The sequence below is a fragment of the Eublepharis macularius genome, chromosome 3, assembly GCF_028583425.1.
Source record: "Eublepharis macularius isolate TG4126 chromosome 3, MPM_Emac_v1.0, whole genome shotgun sequence".
Lineage (NCBI taxonomy): Eukaryota > Metazoa > Chordata > Lepidosauria > Squamata > Eublepharidae > Eublepharis > Eublepharis macularius.
Window position 1 is genome coordinate 136,874,668 of NC_072792.1, and position 23,686 is coordinate 136,898,353.

The following is a 23,686-nucleotide window of genomic DNA, read 5'->3' on the forward strand; positions in this document are numbered from 1 at the left end:
AAACTAAATATGAGCAGTCAGTGTGATGTGGTGGCAAAAAAGGCAGACTCAGTCTTGGGTTGTATCAAAAGGGCCATTGCATCGAAATCGCAGGAGGTCATAGTCCCTCTCTATACTGCCTTGGTCAGGCCGCACCGGGAGTACTGTGTGCAGTTCTGGAGGCCTCACTTCAAAAAGGATGTGGACAAAATCGAAAGGGTGCAGAAGAAAGCGATGAAAATAATCAGGAGTCTGGAGACTGAGCCCTACGAGGAAAGGCTGAGGGCCTTGGGAATGTTTAGTATGGAGAAGAGAAGATTGAGGGGGGACATGATTTCTCTCTTTAAATATTTGAAAGGCTGTCATTTGGAGGAGGGCAAGCAGCTGTTCCAGTTGGCAGCAGAGGATAGGACTTGAAGCAACAGATTTAAATTACATGCAGAAAGGTATCGGCTAGATATTATGAAAACTTTTTCACAGTCAGAGTAGTTCAAAGGTGGAATCAGCTGCCTAAGGAGGTGGTGAGCTCCCCCTTCACTGGCAGTTTTCAAGAAGAGGCTAGATGAATATTTGTCAGGGATGCTTTAGGCTCATCCTGCACTGGGCAGGGGGTTGGACTAGAAGGTCTGTATGGCCCCTTCCATGTGACTCTGTATTATTGTAAGTATGCCAAACAGAACAAAGAAGTCCTCATCCAATGATGCAAGACAACTGTAGAAGGAGACATACAAATCTCTCTGGAAAGGGGGTTGCAAAGCTTTAGCATCACAATTACTCTTACTCGGGTTGTCACCCATCTAGCCTCAGATGGCGGGGGCACTTGAAGGAATTCCTCTGAAAATAACCAGAGTTGATGGGTAGGTTCATATGGGAGAAAGCAATCCTTAAGGTATGCTGGCCTCAAACGATATAAGGTTTTAAAGATCATGTACCAGCACCATGAATTGGGCCCAGAAACACACAGGAGCCAGTATACATGGAACAAAACTGGAGTGAGGTGCTGTACCGCAGTGGTAAAGTGGCTGGGTTGGATGTCAGCACTTCTGGTTTGAATCCATCTATTGCCATGAGCTCAGCAGGTGACCTTGGGTAAGCCACTCCTCTCAGCCCTAGCTCCCCAGTTATATTGTAGGGATAACAACACTGACTGTTTACCACTCTGAGTAGTCACTAATTTGTCCAGAAGAGTTGTATAAAAGCACATCATCATCATTGTTGTTGTTGCAGTTGTTATTAGTGATATATGGTTATTAGTGATATATGTTATTAGTTTTATATGGTTTTCATACACTGAGCAGGTGTTTTATTAGAAAGCTGTGTTAATTTATTGTGACTTTATCTTGTATATTTTATCTTCTGTTGTAACCCGCCCAGAGTCCACTCGCGGGAATGGCAGGATATAATAATAATGATGATGATGATGATGACGACGACGACAACTAATAATAATAATAATAATAATAATAATAATAATAATAATAATAATAATAATAATATGGCCCCTATGATCCACTCCAGGTCCAGAAGCACCCCCTAATTAACTAACCTGCTCCTTTATAGGGAGTGCAACCCCAAACAGAACAGGAGATACCCATTTCCTGGGCCAGACATTCCCCCCTCACCAGTAGCACCTCAAAATTTTGTTGGGATTAATTTTCAGTTTGTCAGCTCTCATCCACAGTTTCTCCAATCTCTGTGGTATTTGCTGGAAGCATGAGATAGAGCTGAGTGTCATCTGAATATTGGTAACAACTCAATTCAAATCTCTGGATGACGTCTCCCAGCGGCTTTACACAGATGTTGAAGAACATGGGGAACAAGACAGAACCGTGCGGGAACCCTGTAGACCAGAGGTATATTTATGCTGATTGTGTAAAGCCAGTAACTGCTAACTTCCTTTCCTTAATTGCTTAGCTATCACCAAATTGATATATTATATGCTGCCTCAATTCAATATCAACCAGTCAATCTTTCAGCTTCACGTGTCAGAAATGTTGCTGGCGCAGAATTTACAGCTTTAATTGTAATAATTAGCACAATATGTCACTGTAATATTCCTTCTTAATAAGTGATTCTGATGGCTGCTTTCCCAGCCCACTGTATCAGCTTCTTAGAGAACAAATGATTTTCAACACAAAAGAATTATTGCTAGAACTATGCAACTAATTTTGAGTATCAGCTCTCTGACAACAGCTTTCATGAAACACAGGAAAGTGACCTCAGCAGTATTCTAAAGAATGGGGTGGAGCAAGAAACTTCATGGAGTAGGAACAAGATTTGGTGCCTGTAGTTTGTGCTTGGCTGTGTAGTCACACAGTGCTGCATTACTGGCATACCAGTAGTATTGCTAACATAAACAATAATAACCCTCCTGCTCTTTCACATGGCAATGAATTTTCAGTGCTCATGAAAAACTGCTGGACAATCAGCCCAATCCTTGACGAATTTGCTTCTTATACAGAAGAAAGATTGTCCCATAGATAGGGAGATTTTCAGTACATGAAAAGGAACGAATGTGTTCACCATAGGTATATTCCTGATTTGAAACTGTTTGAAACTACTGTCTTTCTTCAGCTTAAATTACTGGCAAAAACTACCATACTTGTGGTTCAGTGCTGTTTTATTATATTTACATCCCACAATTCCTCTAAAGAGAAAAGCATTTTATTTTACAGCAAGCCTGTAAGAAAGTCAATCAATGACCTCCATGGTGGAGGAGAGTGCTGTTAAGTTATAGCTGCTTTATGGCCACCTAGGTGGGATTTTCATGGCAAGTGACTAACAAAGGTGGTTTGCCATTGCCTGTCTCTGCAACCCTGATCTTCACTGGAGGTCTCCCATTAAATTACTAACCAAGGCTGACCCTGCTTAGCTTCTGATATCTGATGAGATCGGACTTGTCTGGGCTATTCAGGTCATGGCACAGTGACCTCCATAAAAAAAACAGAAATTTGACCCAGAGTTTTCCACATGATTGCCAACTCCAGGTTGGGAAATTCCTGGAGATTTGGAGGTGAAGCCTGAAGAGGGTGGAGTTTGGGGAGGGACCTCACCAGGGCATAATGCCATAGAGTCCAACCTCCAAAATTGTCATTTTCTGTCAACTGAAGATCAGTTGCAATTCTGGGAGATATCCAGGCCCCACCTGGAGGTTTGCAAACCCAGTTTTCCATGACCAAGCCCAACCTACAACTGAAGGACAGAAAGAATTCTTGAAAGAAAAAACATCTCCCCCCCGCCCCAATATTCTTACAATAGTAACAGGGAAATCAACCTCACTCATCATGCTTCCTGCTCTGAGTTTGGAAACAACTATAAGCATTGTGGGGATGCTTGGTAGCTCAATGAAGTTCCCCACCAAATGGTATTCCATTATATCCTGAAGAATTCCCTATTAGTCAGCTTCACTTAAGCAACTTTAATTCTATCCTCAAATACTGGCTTGCAGGCATCAGCAGTATAACTTTGAATTACTTTCCACCCTTCAAAAATAAACTGATTATCTCAGCTTCCAAAAATATACAGTAACTTTATTTTTATTAAAACAAGTTAAAGGCAATCTTTGCAATGGTGTGCATAAACAGTATTTTGCAATTTGGTTATAAATGATACGAAAAAGAATTTTAGCAATGTGTTACAGTCTCATTTGTCCAAATAAAGTGCAGGAAGGTAGGGACGTATTCTAATCAGAAATATGAATAAACAGAAATGGCATTTGCACAGAAGTTTCCTTAATAATTAGCTATAAAGGACAATAAAGTTGATGATCAATTGTTTTGAATCAACAAAACAGAAATAATAGAAGCCTTTCTGTATTCTACAATGAGGTGCTTCCTGAGCTGAGTTGAGAGATGCTCAGAAATTAAAGAGCAGAGAAGAGGCATTTTCTGGCTTTGAAAATACTACTTTTCTCCAGTATGGGATGAAAAGTTCTATGTTGCAATCCATAAACCATTTAGAGAGAGAATGGCTGGATTTCATGCAATTTAGTCTTCCCAAAAGACTTTCGAATAAAACATTCCTGGGTTAACCAATTTATGAAGACTGATGCTATGCACATTTAGTCACAAGTTCCACAGAATTCAACAGAGCAAAATTCCAAGTGAGAGAGCACAAGGTTCTCAGTCTAAATAGTTTTAACAACAAGTGCCATAAAATACATACAGTATTACCAAGAGAGGCAATCTATTCAAATTATGTACAGGTGCAATACTACTCTATCAGATATGAATAGATAATCTATTACTGGCAGTAGCAAAGGAATAAAATCCTAGAGCTGAAATCAGATTCTCAAAGTAATGTAGTTCTTTCTGACCTAGTAATATGGTTAACATTTCTAGACTAAGAGAAAATATTCCTTCATATATCCAGTCTTAACTGATATAAATCGAGAAGATACTGAATACATTTTATTTTGGTTCCTGCCTTCAGCTACTTCTCCAGGAATAAAAACACAAAAACAACTGTAGAAAACATCAAGTTGTATTCCATTACATCAAAGCCCTCATTATAATTTATGTCTGAAGGGAGGGGCATGGAAGAATGGTCAGGTTGTACACAGAACTGAGTAAACCAAACAACTTGTAATATTCTTCAGTCTGAAAAAATAATTTTCGTAACTGAAAAATTGCAGCTCTACTCTGTCACATTTGTTTGAAGACTCACTAGTGCCATCTCGGCTGACTACATACCATAAAGGTCAGAGGTTATCTGGTGGAAAAGAGAACTATTGTATTGCAAACCTTTGTAACTCCAGGCAAACATAAAAAATTCCATGCAACTTTAAGCTTTAAATGACTTTACTATTTGCATATAAGCAATTAAAATTTGTTTATGAGAACTGCGAGAGCCACACTATCATGAAATATGCAAACATACTATTCAGATCAAATTATTACCTGGTAAAATGGAGGTACAATTTATTCCTATGTATCTTAGAAAAATGACAACTAATTTGTAAATCATCAGGTTAAGCTCCACTATGGGACAAAAGAAAAAAGTGCCCTGATCATACATGAAGAGATGTGAGGAAAGTAGGGAAACAAATCCAAAATTGTTAGGGAACTATTCATTTCCTTTTTCTAATTTTGAATATTTTCCTATGAAGGTACACAAAAACTAATATAAACTATTCATTAAATGCTTTATTTCACTATTAAAGTATAAAAGCCATTTTTAAATCAGAAATGAATAACTTGTATATCTTTTACTCTTTGTGTATCAAGCAGGGATACACTGATATTTTGTCACGCAAGCATTTCCTTTACATGTTCAGGATCTAAAATAAATACTTCACAGATTTATTTGAACAGTTCACAGCTAAATGTGCAGGTGGTTGTGTAGCTAGCAATTTTACATATGTACTCAAAGAAAGATGTACCATTCTCACAAGGATTCTCAAAAACAACACTTACAGAAATGCATTTAATAACTATACTATAGAAAAGACTGACAGTTTTTCCCCACAGTATGAATGAAAGACAAATGCAAAGTGTTTTCACTTTTAATATTTTTAGTGTATTTCTAGATTGTCAGACGCCTGGGGGACCTTAAGTTGGGTAGAAAGGCAGCATAAAACATTTTAAATAAAATAAAATAATAAATGGATGGATAAATAGTGCATACTTCTCCCTTAGTAAATGGTTTTCTTCCCTGAGTTAGTTAATATTTTAAAGACAAGCTAGTTTTAAATCCTTTTCAAAGTTCAAGATAAGAGTCAAACATATCTGGCAGCAAAATAGAAGATGTGTTTAGAATAGAATGCCCAAATGTAAGACCTGGAAAAAGGGTCTAATACCTGCAGAATACTGGAACAGAGATTTGGGGCACTGCCATAATCCCTTGAATGTGCCCAATAATCCATTAAAAAAAAGAAAAAAATGTGTCCTGTTTCAGCATTAGCCACAGCATCTACACAACCAGTTTCTGCTGGCAAGTAAAAAAGACATTGGATTGCTCCATGTGCTATTCCTGCTAGGAGTGTGCACTAAAAAAAGTGTGTGTGTGTGTATTCTGGTTTTATTAGGAATTTCAAATGTATTTAGCTCCTTTATTTCCTAGGGGGGGGGGACTTTTCTGGGGTGGGGCTGGAGGGAACATCCTCACTCAACTGTTGTTGTTGTTGTTGTTATTCAAGCAAACAACACCAAACTGCAGCTAACCTAGGTCTGCCTGTCCACAAAAGATCCCCAACATTTCAAGTTGATTGGGTCAAGGGATCCAATTCTATGGGCCTCTGAAATGGTGCTCCCACCCACTCTCCATTATATCATATGGGGGAAAGCAACCATTATCCAATGCTTTCTCCATATCAAAGACAGAAGCCTCAAAAACAGCCTTTGTCAAACACATAGCCACCATACCAGCCAAGCTTCCCAATGCAAAGAGAACCAACAAAGCCCCCCAAAACAAATGTCAAACCAGAGTCTTAGCAGAACCAATGCCAAACCAGGGAATCGAAGCAGTACCAAACTGTAACAAGGGGCACAGTTACAAACCCAACAGCACCAGTGTTACTGACCAATGCTCGGTAGAACCCAGGGCTACTGCAAGCCCAACAGAACCAACATAAAACCAGAGAATCCCAGCACCCAAACTGGCAAGCCAGTAGTACTAAGGCAGCCAAGCAAACCTGGCAATGGCATACGGCAAGTAAACAATACCAGTTTATCTAAATATACTTAATAAGACAGATACATCCAGATATACTCAAATAATACCGAATAAGTATTTTGGGATATATTTTTAAACCTGAAATACCAAATTGCACATCCCTAATTCCTGCACACCAGGAAGCTGCTACATAGGTCTACAGTAGGGCTAACCTGCACTCTTACAATTCTAATTCGTAACAAATTACTAAGCCGTTTAGTGGCATGATTTAGCAAAGCACTTAACTCATGTATATACATTTAAGGGTATGCATAATTGTGCCCAAGTCAGCACAGCAGCAAACACTAACACATAATTGAATGAAAAAGAAATATATTCTTTCCTGAACTGTTCCAAGGGGTTCTTCTTAATCATGGCTACCACCAATACCCTTTTTCCCAGAGTCACTAAGCAGTAGAGGAGAAGTGATTATGGAGAAAACACTGCGGAGCTAAGGTAACGCTGGGAAGAACTCACAGAACTGGGCAAGCCATTTAATATGTTTTCATATATTAGTGTGGGTCTGGTTTATGCAACTGGGGTGCAGACAGAATCTTGTACTGGAGCCTATGGAAGCTCTAAAAAGTCCTACTCTTGCCTGATCCATGTAGCCAATAATAAAACTGAAATGTCCTTAACAGAAAAGCTGTTCTAAACATATGCAGGATTCACAAACTAGTATTACAAAGCTCTGGGTCTGCTAGCACCAGCATGTTAATGTTTAAATCAGCTTAATTAAATATGAATGAATGAATTTATTTGCAGTCAGAGACCATAACAACGACAATACATCCTTATCCTTATAATTAAATAAGTATATGCAGTATTTTGGGCCCAACTTTAGTTTTTTAGATAATGAAAAGTTTAGTATTAAACACTCTCTAGGACTTTGGCAAAGGAGAAGAAGCTTATTCTTCTTCAGAAGCAGAGCTGTGGTTCAACTGTAGGCCATCTGAGTTGAAAGCAGAAAGTCCCATGTTCAAACCCTGGCCTCTTCAGTTAAAAATGATCAGGAAATGGGGGGAAACTCTACCTGAGACACTGGAGAGCTGATGCCACTCAGAGTAGATAATATTGATCTTCACAGACTCATGGTCTGATTTAGTATCTGTTCGACTCTCCTGAATCCAAATGCAAACGATACTTATACTTATTAGGCATGAGTTCCAAAAAATCTACACAACGGGGCCAGTCAGGGATAGGATATGGGTTTCTATAAACCAGGAGAACCAGTTTTTAGTGAAAAATCGGGGGGGGGGGGGGTTGTGTGTGTGGGGGGGGGAATCTAATGTAAAGAAAACCCCAACCATGCACAAGCCTTCCAGAAAAACTAAATTTCACATGGCATTTGGGTTGCCATAGCATAATGAGATTTAGCAAAAGGAGAAAATGAGGCATACAGAAAGATTGAAAGAAGCAGACACAAATGGAGAAGGGGGAGGATGTTAGTGGAACCAGAGCAGCTGAAGTAGAAAGGAGGGAGGGACAGCAGAGCCAAAGGCAGCAGGAGGAAAAACAAGACTGTGAGGAAATGGTGAGCTACAGCCTGTTGGGGAACTGGGGGCACGAAAAGCTGGACCCACCAAGGGGAAGAAGGCCAAGAGTTGTATTTCTTCTACCATAATAGTCCTTACAGATGCCCAATGCGTAAGCTTCATATAATCAAACAACAGCCATGGAATGGACAAAGCACAGATTGCACAAGCAAGTCTAGACACTACGTATCCAACAGGCCATCTATATCACAGAAACACCAAAAACATCACCTAAACATTGCATAGACGAATTCTGTAGACCATTTACCAAGTGATAGCTTACTGTAGTGGGCTGATGTTATTTGTAGGGGCAAGAGTTTTACCATATCTCTGTAGTCAATCAGAAATCCTGCCTTCACAGTGTAGGTTGATACAATTAATATGAGGAAACATCAAATGAGCAATGTACTAGGACTAGGATTACCAAAATCTGAACAAACATGGCATATTAGGCATGATATAGAGTGTGGATAAATGAAGAAAAATGGCATGGCAACAGGGTAATATGTGCAGCAAAGTGTTATGTTCTATACATAGTATAATACATAATCCATTTCCCTTTGAAAAGCATCTTCCTGAATATTCTGTTACAGAGCATAGGAACATTCCCGACCTCCTCAGGCAGGTCATTTCACAAGCTGGAGACCACAGTACAAAAAGCACATGTATGGGCTGTTGGTGTTGGGAGTGTGACTCATGCAGATTATTCATCATGAGAAGTTTTTACTATGTAACATAAAGTCAAGATAACGGGGGGAAAGGAAAAAAGCCGACAAGTTTGAAAAACTGGCCTGAGATTTTCTCCCAAAGATCTGTAAAAGATACTTAACCTGCTTCCTTACTGAACACAAAAGTGGGACAGTGAAAACTGGTTAACTCAGAATTTTAACAAAGCTGACTTCTCCTGGGAATGCTAATCTGCTACTTCTCATGAACAGGGAAATGGAGAAAGTGACAGAAAATAAATTGGCAACTGGAGGGTCGAGACAGGAATGAAGTGAAAGCAAAATGCATCAGGAGAAGAAAAGGAAATGCAAAAGCAGAAACACAAGGTATATTATAATAAATAAGTATAAAAGGATCTTTCATAGTTCTAATATAGTGAATGTTACAACAAATTCCTCACTGCCATACAGTCCTTTATCACTTACCATCACCTCATCAGATTCGCAGAGCCTGTCTACCCATCCTTAATTTCGCCTCCTAAAATTTACAAAAATATATTTAAAAGTCAATGATATGTCTGTTCTTCCATTGAAATCCCATTTATTTTTAAAGATGACATTTTCTAATATACTACTGATTCAAATATACCTTATACATTTACTTCTGAGTAGAGGTTATTACTATGTAACTATGCACTCTTACTTGAGTGGAAACCCCACTGAAAACAGTTGGACTTGTTCCTGAGTAGGTATCAATAAGACTGGACTTTGTGTTGACATTATTTAAAAGATTAGCAAAGTTTATTTTGAAATCCACTGGATAATAGCGATGGTCACTTTTATCACTGACAAATTATAATAGTTCATAAATTTATTTAAAATTATTTTAATTAAAATTTAATTAATTTAAATTAAATCTATAAACTTTACACAGAGCAAACCCATGTTCAGTGTAAGGTACTTAGACACTTAAGGTAAACATTGTATGACTATTAAAATATAAATGAAGGTTTTTGTATATGCAGTGTAATCACTGCATGCAATATAATCAATACTATCATGGCTGGATATAAAGACACCATTCTGCAAGCAAAATGGCAGTTACACCAGTGTAACACTACTTCTATTGCTGGGGAAAAGACCATGAGTGTTACCAATTTCTCCTCTCATTGAAGAACCCCTTTGCCTACTACACTGTTCTTGGGGTCCCATGGTACTTAAAACCAGAACTGGACATGGTTTGCAGCAAGAGGGGTTAGATATAAAGTTTCTGGCAATTTTGAAGTCATGGGGGGAAGTTTTCCCCCTGTGCCACCTCATCACCAAAAACAAAAAAATGGGATAAAACTGAAATATATGCAGTAATAACTTTACTATCAAACCTAAACTTAGTTTAATGCTTTAAGAACATAAAATGCATTATTTGAAACTTTTTACAGCTAGCATATAAAATTGTACTATACATCAAACTGATGGAATCCGAAAGTACAAATGCCTTTGTTTTCAACAATCATAACTGCAAATATAGTTACTTATTTACTGTCGTTATAGTTTGCCTTGCTGAGATTCAAAGTGATTATTCAGTGTTAAGTCAGTAACAGTCCTTACGAAGAGACACGTATTAAGTTCAGTTTAGGTCGATACATTCAATATAAGGAGACATTTACTAGGACTAGGATTACTAAAATCAGAATGACTGAAATATATTAGGAATGATACTGTGTGGATATAATGAAGAAAAATGGTATTATATCAGTAGAAAAGAAACTAAATATATCCAATAATTTAAACAGAAACTACATACTGCTGCACCTTATGCAACTTTCGTACATGTGTTTTGATATTTGCTATCTGAGAGGTACGGAAAAAAATAAGTTGAAAAGTTGTGTTTTCTATTTTGCAGAAAACAAGAGTGTTCTATTTGAACAAAAACAGTCCCAGACGGTCACAAAACGACTACCAGTATTCTGAATATCAAGTATTTATTTATTTTCTTTATAGTGTAATTTTCTCAGTGACATTGAAAACAGATTTCATGTTTACAGTTTGCAACACTGAATTCTTTGATAATACATTAATAAACACATTAATACATATTGTAAACAAAATTGTTCACATTTATACAGTAAACATGTACTTGAAAATATGCTGAATATACCATCATTATACTCAGGAACTACTGTTTCTCTAATCACAAAATGCCTCCTGTGTGAATGCTTAATTCCATTCTCAAAAAAAATTTGTTTTTCCTGGGCCTTTGTATTTCTAAGGTGGAAAATCTTTCTCTACCAGTCTAAGTTAGCTGGCAATGCTTTGGATCCAATCCTAAAAAAAATCTGACACCACATAAAACATGGTTGTACTTACCTGTGACTGCTGTTAATTGAGTGGTCTTCTGAGCAGGTATATATGGAACTTTGCATGTGTAGGCCAGCTGCAGAAGTTTTAAAGCACCTATAGGTGGAAGATGCTCACCTAGCCTTTTCGTGCGCTTCTTCCCCAGGCTCAGCTATAAAAGGCGAGGCGAGCAGCTCCCTCCCTCATTTCTCTAAGCTGCTGGTGCAGAAGAAACATAAGAAAAAAGAGCTCTCAGCGGAAACGGAGGGACAGATATGTGCTTGCACAGAAGACCACTCAATGAACAAGTTACAGGTAAGTGCAACCTTATTTTCATCAGTAAGGCTGTTTGAGCTGCCAGTATCTTAAGGGAGCAGGTAGCTAGGGGTTCGAAAGGCTTCTGCATGATTGAGGTGAGAACCAAGGAGAAACTCCACTGGGGAATTGGCCTGGATGCTGGGGGTTATAGGTTAGCTAGACCTCTAAGGAAGAATTAGCATCTTGGCTGGGCAAAGAAAGATTTCCTGCTTATGTTGTCGTGGTAGGTGGAAATGGTTGCTAGGTGAACCTTAATGGAGGGATTAGCCTAATATTGGTCCTTTAATTGAATCAAATAGTGTAAAAAAAACAGTGTTGCACTTACTGTAACTGTTGTTCATCTAGGTCTTCCATGAAGGCACACATGGGACTGCGCACACGCAGGCCTGCTGATACCAGAGATTTCCAAAGCTCAATAAACACCAGGGGGTGCTCTCGCCTCTCTGCGTGCATGCGTGGCCGTCTTCCCGCCGAAACGGGTCCTAAGAGGCGGAGCGTCCCCCACATACCCTCAGTCCTCTTTCGCTGCTGCACTGCAAGGTAAGTATCAAGAGATCCAGCGTGGAAGGAGGGAGGGCATGTGTGCCTGCACAGAAGACCTAGATGAACAACAGTTACAGTAAGTGAAACACTGTTTTTCATCTACGGTCTTCCTGTGCAGTCCCACATGGGAAGATTAAAAAGCTTAATACCTGGGAGAGGTGTCACAGTATATATTAGTAACAACATTATCATCACTGTTTCCTTTTTTAATTTAATTATTCATTCATTCATTTATTTATTTATTTACAGAAACATCGACTGAAGAACTGCTGTGCCCACTGCTGCCTCTTTCCTGTCCAGGATATCTAGCACGTAGTGTTTCACAAACGTCTCAGCCGAGGCCCATGTCACAGCTCTACAGATGTCATGAAGAGGGACACCCTTCAGAAGAGCCGCAGATGATGCTTGAGACCTCTTTGAGTGGGCATGCACCTCCAGGGGACAAGGTAGGTTAGCAGTTTTGTAACAGGTCAAAATAGCTTGTACAACCCACTGGGATATAGTCTGCGAAGATGCTTTCATCCCCTTCTTATGCCCCGCAAAACACAAAAACAGATTGGAATCAACTCTAAAAGATTTCACTCTATCCAAATAGAACAGAATCGCCCTACGGACATCCAACGAGTGCAGGGCCTTCTCTGCCTCCGATGGCTGTGTGCGAAAAAAGACTGGTAAGATTATATCTTGAGATAGGTGAAGCTAGACACCACTTTTGGTAAAAAGTCAACTTTGGTCCTAAGGACCACCTTTTCATTGTGGATTTTCAAATATGGGGAATGGCAAGACAATGCAGCCAATTCCCCCACCCTCCTAGCTGAAGTTATAGCAACCAGAAACACCACCTTTAGGGACAAAAAACGTAAGGGACACGAAGCTAAAGGCTCAAAGGGTTTGGCCATCAAACGTGACAAAACCAAGGGCAATGACCACTGTGGGACAATGGTCCTCACTGGAGGAAAGAGGTTATTCAACCCTTTCAAAACAGTTTAGAGGCGTAATGAGAGAACACCGAGTTTCGGTCTATAGGAGGGTGAAAAGCGGAGATAGCCACTAGATACACTCTCACAGAGCTGTTAGCTAACCCTGCTTAATTTCCCACAAATAATCCAGAATTTCGGATAGGGAAGACTGAAAAAGATCTGATTCCTTTTGGTGGCACCACATCATAAACTTATCTCACTTAAGCATATAAGAGTGTCTAGTAGATAGCCTTCTGGCATTCTCTAACACGTGAGTCACAGCAGTGGAAAAAGAGAGTCTTGATTGATCAGCCAAGCTGTCAGTGATTGACTCTGCAGCTGGAGGAGGGTGTGGAACCACGGCTGACGGGGCCAAAACGGGGTTACCAAGATGATGGACATTTTGTCCCTCTGGATCTTGCTGAGGACCCTGGCCAGAAGCGGGAATGGAGAGAATGCACAGAACAGGTGACCTGACCACTCGAGTTGAAATGCATCCCCAAAAGACTTTAGGCCTACGCCTCCTCTTGAACAATAGCTCTGAGCCCCGCAATTCTCCTCTAAGGCAAAGAGATCTATGTCTGGGAACCTCCAATGGAAGAAGATGGGGAAAATGTACTTTTCTTGAAGGGACCACTTGTGGTTGTCCCCGTGCATTCTGCTCAAGTGGTCTGCCATTGAGTTTTCCACCCCCGGAATGTGCACTGCTTGTGCCACAGCAAGTGCTCCAAGACCAATGTCCATATTCTTATTGCTTCGGTGCACAGGGACACCAATGCCGTGCCCCCCTGCTTGTTCACACAGAACATCGCCATCATATTGTCTGTCAGGATCTGGATGGATTTGTTCTGGACGGCATCTGAAAAGGAAATTAGTGCATATAAGACTGCTCTTAGTTCAAGTAGATTAATGTGTTCAGTGCATTCCTCATCAGACCACACCCCATGGGCATACGAGCCCTCACAATGCGCTCCCCAGCCCAAAAGTGAGGCATCAGTAGTGACTGCAATATGAGGTTGTTTATAACCAAACTCAACACCTCTGAAAAGATTCAAATCAAGTAACCACCAGTCAAGTGAGTTCACTACTCTCCTGGGTACTGACAGCCTCCTATCTTGGGAATCCCTTTCAGGGGAAAAAACAGAATTGAACCACATTTGCAATGGCCTCATAAAAATTCTAGCCCACGGCACCACAGCTGTCGTTGAAGCCATACAGCCCAGTAGACTCTGAAGGAGTTTAACCGGCTGGAAATGACACCTCTTTAATCTACCGATGAGGGCCTTAATTTTAAACGCCCTCTCCCCTGGTAAGAATCCAGCGTTCTTGGAAACATCGAGAACTATTCCAATAAACTGGAGTGGTTTAACGGGAGTCAGCTTCGATTTTTTTTTTTATTCACAAAGAGTCCCAAGCGGAGGCATAGCCCTAGGGTAAGGGAAACTTGATTACTAACCGCCTCGGAAGAGGCCCCCACTAATAACCAATCATCTAGATAAGGGAAAATACAGCATCCCTGAAGTCTCAAATGGGTGACCACCACAGCCATACATTTAGTGAAGACTCTCAGAGCCGTTGCCAATCCAAAAGGTAACACCCTATATTGGAATACACGGCCATCATACGTAAAGCGAAGAAACTTCTTATGTTCTGAAAAAATCAAGATATGAAAATAAGCGTCCTTAAGGTCCAGGATGGCAAACCAGGAGTGTGATGGTTAAAACTAACTGTAATGTGACCATCTTGAATTTTTGAACCCTAATCAATTTATTCAGGGCCCTCAAGTCTAGGATGGGCCTCAGACCCCCATCCTTTTTCTCAACTATGAACAACTTAGAATAGAAGCCCAGCCAAGAGGATGTATGAGGGACTTCCTCAATAGCCCCTTTCTGCAACAGAGCATCAAGCTCTGAAAGCACTTCATTCATGGGGGGTTCGGAATTAAAGACAGGGAGACACAAGTAAGGCAACTCCAAAAATTCAATTTTATAACCAACATCAACTATAGACAAAACCCAAACGTCTGAAGAAACAGAGTGCCATTCAGCCAAGTAGGTGCTCAATCTGACCCCAAAAATCGGGTCAGAGCCCTGTAATTGTCAAAAAAGTTTCTGCAATTGCGACTGGTCCTTTGCCTGCTGCTGTTGCGAGCTGGCTCGACCTCTCTGGTTCTCCACCACAACCTGGGCACTCTAAAACTGACTGCCTGGTTCATCTCTCCCCTGGACTAATTTTTTTGTCCCCATTTCAAAAATCCCTGTTAGATGCTAGAAAACCATGCACTATAAAATCATGGCCAAATGGAAAAAAAATATTTTGGGGGCCAAAAACAATAATCTGCTTCATTACCCTTTGTTCATCTACGGTCTTCCTGTGCAGTCCCACATGGGACTGCGCACGCGCAGGCCTGCCGATACCGGAGATTTCCAAAGCTCAATAAACAGCAAGGGGCGCTCTCGCCTCTCTGCGCGCATGCGCGGCTGTCTTCCCGCCGAAATGGCTCCTAAGAGGTGGAGCGTCCCCCACATACCCTCAGTTTCTCATTCGCCGCCGATCGAGGAGGTTTCCCAGCTCGTTCGTCGTTGCAATGTCGTAAACAGCCCTCTTCAAGAATGTGAGACTTGCGGAGGAAAAATTACTCGGTCAGATGGCCATTCAAGTTGCCTATATTGCCTTGGGGAGACCCATAACACCCAGTCATGTAAGCACTGTCGGGCTTTCACTTCCAAGACTAGAGCGGAGCGGGAGGATCGTCTTCAGGCCTCCCTTTGGAAATGGGCAATGGCAGCTACTGATCCACCTTCTGCGACCGTTACATCCGGAAAAGCCCCTTCCCGACCCGGCCCGGGATTGACTAGTTTGAGGATCTCCCGCCCCCGCCCCTCTCCGAGTCAATCGGAACTGAGATCTACTGAGGCGTGGATCACCCTGGCACGGAGTGTGTCGGAACCAGCCATCTCTAAACAAAGACCATCGGTTCCGAAATCTCATCGGATCTGTCCATCTTCGACGGCTACGGCCGTTTCGAGATCGTTGACGTGCGAGACCCTGGAACCGACGCCCTGTCGGAGCAGAACATCTTCGGTTCTGAGAACAACAGCATCGGACCCGAAGCAGTCGGAACCATCATCGGTTCCGGAGGACCAGGAACTGGTATTGGAGAAAAGAAAAAAGAAACACAAGCACTCGTCAAAACATGACACCGCAGTATTGGAGAGCCTTATCTCCGCTCCACCTTCGCTCCCGGCCGAAGCTCGTCCTTTGACTGAAGAGAGATGTCAGGGATCAGGAGACCACCGGTCGCCTCGAAGCCCTCGTACACGGGCTAGCCCGGTGGAGGACGTCATAATATTGGACAAGCCTCCCACGCCTTCGGGACGCCCCCGATCTACATCATGGGACCTCCGTTCGCCGGTGTCATCGGGGAGTGGCAGGGGCCGAACCAGTCGTCGCCATAGCCCACGATCTTATCGGAGTTGATCTCGAGAAGACTGACTCAGTGATGAACCGGCTACCTCTTACTATCGAGGACGAGACTCCCCTGGTTCTGACCAACCATATCGACGGGATTCTCGATCCCCTTTGTTCTGAGCTTATTCATATGATGAACCAAGAAGAACGCCACATCTGTTTGAGGTGGACTTCCCAGGGGACCGGGCTCGATACTGTGATTCTCCTGTCAGATTCGCCAACCGGGGACATTGGTCCTGCAGAGGAAGCTTCACCCACCGATGATTTCAGAGCATATAATGAGCTCTTGCAGAGAATGGCCAAGGCACTTGACATTGAAGTGTCCTCTACAGAGTCCAAGTTCACGGACAAAATTCTCCAACATATCTATTCAGGCTCCACACCGACGGTAGCCTTTCCTCTAATAGATGGGTTCGTGGACCTCTGGAAAGGACTGAACCTAAAACCAGCATCTGCTCCATCGACTAATCGGAAGGTGGAGAATCTTTACCGTCTCAAGGACGATGCCCACCCGTTTCTTTCTACACACCCTCCCCCTTCTTCATTGGTCACTGAAGAAATGCAGAATAGACCCAAGCAGGGGTCCATGTCCATCCCCGTCGATAAGGACAGTAGATGGATAGAAGCAATAGGAAGAAAGTTCTGTACCTCAGCTACGTTCGGAATTAAGGTTGCCAATTATGCGGCGATGATGGCAGCTTACCAGCTGCTACTCTGGAAGAAGGTGGCGACATTTATTCCTAGGCTCCCTGATGACCAAAGACTTTTTCTTCGAGTGATTCAGGAAGAGGCGAAGAGATTGTCCTGTCACCAGATAAATGCAAGAAGGAGCATGGCAGACACTTCTGCCAGATCTCTGCTTTCTGCAGTGGTGTTATGCTGCTATGTGTGGCTGCGAACAACGGCACTTCCTCATATGAGGAACAAGGTCGAGGACCCCCCTTTTGAAGGGACGCTGTTATTTTCTGAGAGAACTGATGACTACCTGTCAAAGAAAAGGACCGATCGGCTGACAGCAAAGTCGTACGGAGTGATCCATCAGACTCCACATCAAGCCACTAGGCCATACCACAGGCCCTTCCAGCGAAACCGTCAGCAGCGTTACCAGTCATATCAGGGGTATGCCTACCAACATAGGAATTACCAGAGCCCGCAGCCTTCTTATTATCGGCGTAGACAGAACCACATCTTCCTGTAGCAGACCTGGGGTTAGGGAAAAATGGTAGATTCTGGCTTCCTCCATTTGAAACAGAGTGACAAACTAGGCCTGCCTTGGCCAGTAAGGGGCTATTATGATTGCTGAAGAACCTTCCCTCGTCAAATTTCTGAGTGTTTGCGTCAACTGAGGAACCTCCCATGTGGGACTGCATAGAAGACACGATATTGAACTTAAGGAAAGTAACAGCATTATCTACTAGATGTGGATACTGTAACATCTTGCAGAAAGACATCACACAAAAATGATTAACCATTTAATAAATCCTTCTAACTGCACGCGTAAAGAAATCCATTTATTTCTTTTTTAACTTATCTTGATCAGGCTTTTGAGACTTTTTATCCTTTTGGGAGATTGGGGCTGGTCAGCCATGTCTGTTCTGGCTAGATAACAGGCCTTGAGACACAGGTGCAAACCTGAAAAGGACAAAGCTTGACACAGGCTAACAACGGCCTCCTGACTTGTTAGCAAGTAGCATTATGGGGGTGATGAGTTCTTTTCCTTCTCCCTTACCTGTGAGGACAGGCTATGACTGGGCTTGTCGTCAAAGATTTTTGGCCCTTTTGATTGGCTAAGAATTTAAGCTCAAGAATAGAGAGCCAAAGCACAAGGAGGCACACAAAAAGGTTACAATCAAACAACTGTTACCATTGACCAGTTTTATGTATCAGTGTGAGAACCAGAACAGTCCAGTTCAATAACAAAGTCCCATACACCAAGCTATCATATATTTTTTCTTTGGTATCCAAGGTGCCTGTAATGGAGCACTCGCAAATCTGTCAATCAATAGTTAATGGAAGCAGCTTGTTCTCCTGCAGGGGAACAGCAGAGGCGGCATTTCCACCCCTGATGGCTACAAGCTTCGCTGGCCCCGTCTCCTTAGGCTCGTTTCGAGAACAGTCTTCTTCCAGCCAATAATTAGGTCTTTCCAATAACCAGCATTCCAACTTCCGTCTCCAGTGTAGTCAATATCAATGGGGACCCTTTTGCTCCTGCTCCTGAATGCTATGCAACTGATAGATTCCTGTGCTAGCAACCTGTGTGCTTTTGTCTTTTGGATTTCTGGACCAAAGAGCTAAAACACCCATTTGGACTCAGAAACTTTCTGAAGGTGACATCTGGAACAAGTTCATGGCTTAAACAGGGCCAAACTACACGTGACGAATGACACTTGAACGGCAAGTGTATTCCTCCCTGTTCACTTGCCCTCCAATTGCTCTCCACTCAATCCACTTCAAGTGTCATTCGCCACATGTAGCTTGACCCACAGCCTGTTGTTTTTGTGCTTCTCCACATATTTTAGTTTGCCTTTGTCTTTTCTTATATTGGTGTGGAGTAGAGATGGGCACAGAACAAAAAAAACCCAAACCACGTGATTCGTGGTTCATAGTATTCCACAGAACATCGAACCACGAACTTCTGACCTTTTCCCAGTTCGTGGTTCGTTGTTTCGTGGCATTTCAATCACCCTGCAGCAGCTGCTGAAGCCAGTGTGGGGCATTTGAAACAGACAGCCCCTTTATTCTGCTGCCTAGCAGCAGAAGAAAAAAGCTGTCATTTCACAGACCCTGCGCTGGAACCGGGCTGGGGCTGTCAGTTTTACAGACCCTGTACTGTTCCAGCGTGGGATCTGTGAAACTGACGAACTGACAGCCCAGGCAGCAGGAGAAAGAGGCCGTCAGTTTCACAGATCCCGCGCCGGTTCCAGCCATCAGCTGAACACTGAGCAGGGTCTGTGAAACTGACAGCCCCTTTCTCCTGCACGGGGGCTGTCAGTTTCACAGACCCTGCGCCGATGGGCTGAAATTGGCACGGGATCTATGAAACTTGGAACCCGGCCACAGAACGGCTGGAAAAATTCGTTTGTTTCATAAACACGTGTTCCCATGGAAAGCATGTTTCTGTGCGAACGACCAAGCCATTCCATACGGAATTTTGTTCCGTGGTTCATTTTGTGCCCATCTCTAGTGTGGAGTTAAGTGTTGTGAATTCAATCTGAATCCAGTTCTTTGGCTACTTTGCCATGTTACCCGATTAATTGGTTTTGTAACTCAGCCTGCTGGCTGTCTACCTTGCAGGGCTGACTTATGTTTGTTTAGTGGCCTGAGGGCTCGAGGCCTGCCTCTTGGTTTCCAGTTGTGAGGTTAGTCAGAGAGGCTGGTGGCAGCTTATTACCCTGATAGAGATGCTTCACTTGCCAGTCCTTTTGGAACTTTGCCTTCTGACAGCACCAAAGGTGACTTAGCAGCCTCCTGGTTATCCAGGCAGGCTTGCTGGGAACCTCTACACAAATATTCTCAGGGCCCTTTCACATTTCCATTTCAATCTTGTTATTTGTTGCTGCCCAGACTCTGTGCAAAGCAATGTAGGGATGCCCTATTTGCATCCATTAATGAACCATATGTGAATTGTTATGCCATTTCAAACAATGCCACTTTTTCTGGAGGTGCTGTGTAGTTATTTTAAAATGGTTCAAACTTTGGAGCTACAGTCCCAAAGTGCCAATGCATTAATATGGTGATACCATAACATACCTGCAATACCAATGTTCACCACTGCAGCACTATTGCACAAATCACTATCCATTCAAAAAAGGGAGAGAATGTTCTAGAAACAAGTGGGAAAATAAAAAGGTGGCATTGGTGGAAGCACCACAAACATTTGAAATAGTGCACTGTAGCACATTAAAACTGCACAGGATGTTTGAGAACGTAAGAAAACAGGTTTTTTTTAAAAAAAAAACACCTCAACCTTGCATTGCAAACAGGACACAAGCACCTTAGTATGTGGCATGTTCCAAATAGTGTGGCCTTTTGCAACTGCTCAACTGTTTCCACTCTACTTTGGTATCACCTAGATGTTTAGTTAGCCCTTTTGGAATTGTATCTAGTGCTCCAGTCACTCCTGGAATAACCGTTGTATGTTTCTCCCAGAGACACAACTTTAAATCTTAGATCTTGATACTTTATCTTTTTAATCTCTTTTTCTTCAATTTGATTGTCACCTCGGATTGTGACATAGATCAAACTGACCTTCTTACTTTCAACCACAGCAATATCCATAGCATTATGTTCTAACTTCTATCTGATTGGATTTTGAAATTCCACGAAATCTTTTCTCATTTTCCACAACTTCGTTGGGCTCATGTTACCACCAATACTTCACAGATGGTAGCTCATACTTTTTGCATAAATCCTAATGAAGAATTACAGCTACTTTATTATGGCATTTTTATACCAGTTTGTGTGATCTTACTGCATCCGCTAATGAGATGGTCAACTGTTTCATCCACTTCATTACATAATCTACAATTGCTGTCATATAAGGTCTTCTCAATTTTTGCTTTCACGCAGTTCACTCTTAATGCTTGTTCTTATGTGGCTAATGTACGATCTTCTGTCTCTTTTTTTCATTATCTCTTGTGTTAGCCACTTCCAGTTGTTACTTGTGTTGACTTTACCCTCAGTATTCTTCGTGTATTGACTATGCAGTGGTTCACTTTGCCATGCCTCTATGCAGGTTTTTAACGTTTCTTTCCTTTATTCATCTTTTGTACTCTTAAATTATTCCTTTTCTGTAAATGTCAGCCAGAATCTTCTCTTTCTTGGCTCTTGATGCAATCATTCAATGTTCTTTTTTCTTCTACTACCATTTGTTTTACTTGTAACAACCCTCCACTACCATTTACTTTGTGGCAAATAAAGATCTATATTGCTTCAAGGATGTTGAGTATGATTGGCTGTCATTACTTTCAACATTTTGCAATCTAGTACTTCCAGTTCGGCTTGTGTCCAATCTACAAATCCAGCGCAGTATCGAATCACTGGAATGGCCGAGATGTTTATAGCATGAATTATTTTTACTGTTTAATTTTAGCTTGAGTATTTTTCAGATCCTTTTCATGTATTCAGCACAAACCTTTTTCACTATTGTATGCTGAATACCATTAGCTTGCAATATACCCCAATATTGTAGTTTTCTTCACAGTCTAAGCTATTGATTCTGTTTCCATCCCTAAGCTGTATTCCATCTGATTCAATAACCTTCCTTTGTTTTATTGATAGCTTTGCACAGTTTTCAGTTCCAAAATCCGTATCTATATCTTGGCTAATTATCAACACTGAATGCACCGGAGACTTGATTTCCTTGTCAGATTTTCTGTATAATTTAAGATCTTTCATATATGGTGATGGAAAATGCCATGAAGACACAGCTGACTTATGGCAACCCCATTGGGGTTTTCATGGCAAGATACTAACATAGGTGGTTTGCCAATGCATGCCTCTGCAACCCTGATCTTTGCTGGAGGTCTCCCATCCAATTACTAACCAAGGCCAATTCTGCTTAGCTTCTGAGATCTGATGAGATTGGATTTGCCTGGACTATCCAGGTCAGGGTCTTCCATATATAGCAAATGAGTATTTTCACTGCTTTCAAAATCTCACATCCATAATATATTTTACTCAGAATCATCATTAATGGTATCATAGCAATGACAAACAATAAAACTGTTTGTCTAAACTCACCAAACTAAACTCACCTTCTAAACGTAAAACCACTTTCCACTGGCTATCCAAACAACATTGTAATATAATTTGTTTGCAGGAGACACATATTAGGAAACAGGATGTGAAATATTTAAAATTTGCTAAACTGGAGAAAGAATTTGCAGCTGCGTCAAACCAGAAAAAAAGAGGAGTTGTTTTATATATTAAAGATGAGCTGCAACCGAAAATGATTTTAAATGATGCGGAAGCTAGATATATAGCAGTGGAAATAATTTGGAATACAAAGAAAATACTATTGATTGGGATTTATGCACCTAATGGTGCTAAAGAGAACTTTTTAAAAGATTTACAAAACCAACTGGATGGACTAACATATGCTCAAATAATTTTGGCAGGTGACTTTAATGGAGTAACAAATTTGGACGATGATAAAAAACGAAAGGTGCTCACAAAAAAAGAGGACTTTTGCCAAAATCCTTTTTTGAGATTAAAGATCAGGAAAATTTGGAAGATGTATGGAGAAGTAATCCTAAAACAAAACAATACATGTTCTATTCAGCGAGACACTCGACATTATCAAGAATTGATATGATCTGGGTCTCCAAAGATCTGGCGGTATGGACTAAAGATGTGGAAGCAATGCCTAAAGTAGGCTCAGATCATAACCCAGTAATGTGGAAATTTGGGAAAGGCACCAAAAGACGAGGATGGAGGATAAAAGAAGATTTGCTGCAATTAGAAGATAAGACAGGGTTAACATACCTGTAACTTATGTTCATCGAGTTCTTCTGTGCCGACACACATGGGTACTGCACACGCGCAGGCCAGCCGCCGGAAGATTTTTTATCGCTTTCCCAGCTCCGAAGGGGCCGTTTGCCGCGCGCCTCAGCGACCGTTTCCCGCCCAAACGGTCACATGCTCCTCCAGCGGCCAACGGCCCCTTCCCTCAGTTCTCCCTTGCCGCCGCTCATCCAATACACAGAGCCATAACCCCGTTAAAGACTAGAGCCACAGCCCAGCCATAGTACAGCAATCTGCGTTGGAGTTCACAGCGGGGTAGGAGGGAGGGTTGTGTGTCGGCACAGAAGAACTCGATGAACATAAGTTACAGGTATGTTAACCCTGTCTTCATCTTCGTTCTTCTGTGCCTCCACACATGGGAGAGTACCAAGCTTCACACAATAAGGAAGGTGGGGTGAAATCCAACTCAATTTTATTATACAACAAGAAGGAAACAAGACAACATATATACACATACACATATGTGGCAAAAGAAAACATACCAACCCCACAACATCCAGCAAGTATAAATATATATTTATATATAATATACACCATATACAGCGCCTCCACCTCCCCATTGGAGCATATTAACCAGCATACTCCTAGGGAAACAAGGAATGGAGGACGGCCCTAGCAACAGCTACATCCTCATTGGCATTTACATCCACAGCATAATGCCGTACAAAGGTATCGGCGGACGACCAAGTTGCAGCCCTGCAAA

General features: G+C 41.7%; 1 protein-coding gene across 2 annotated transcripts in view; it reads right to left on the reverse strand.

Moving 5' to 3' along the window:
- The window catches only part of BBX (BBX high mobility group box domain containing), a 205,500-nt gene that overhangs the window by 133,513 nt on the left and 48,301 nt on the right, over window positions 1-23,686 (reverse strand). The window contains exon 3 of one of the 2 annotated variants that reach the window (XM_054973816.1): window positions 9,317-9,368. The exons of the other annotated variant lie outside the window; for it this stretch is intronic. Coding sequence (XP_054829791.1) covers window positions 9,317-9,319 — 3 coding nt within the window. The 5' untranslated portion in view covers window positions 9,320-9,368. The remainder of the gene's footprint in view (window positions 1-9,316; window positions 9,369-23,686) is intronic. 2 annotated transcript variants of the gene reach the window in all.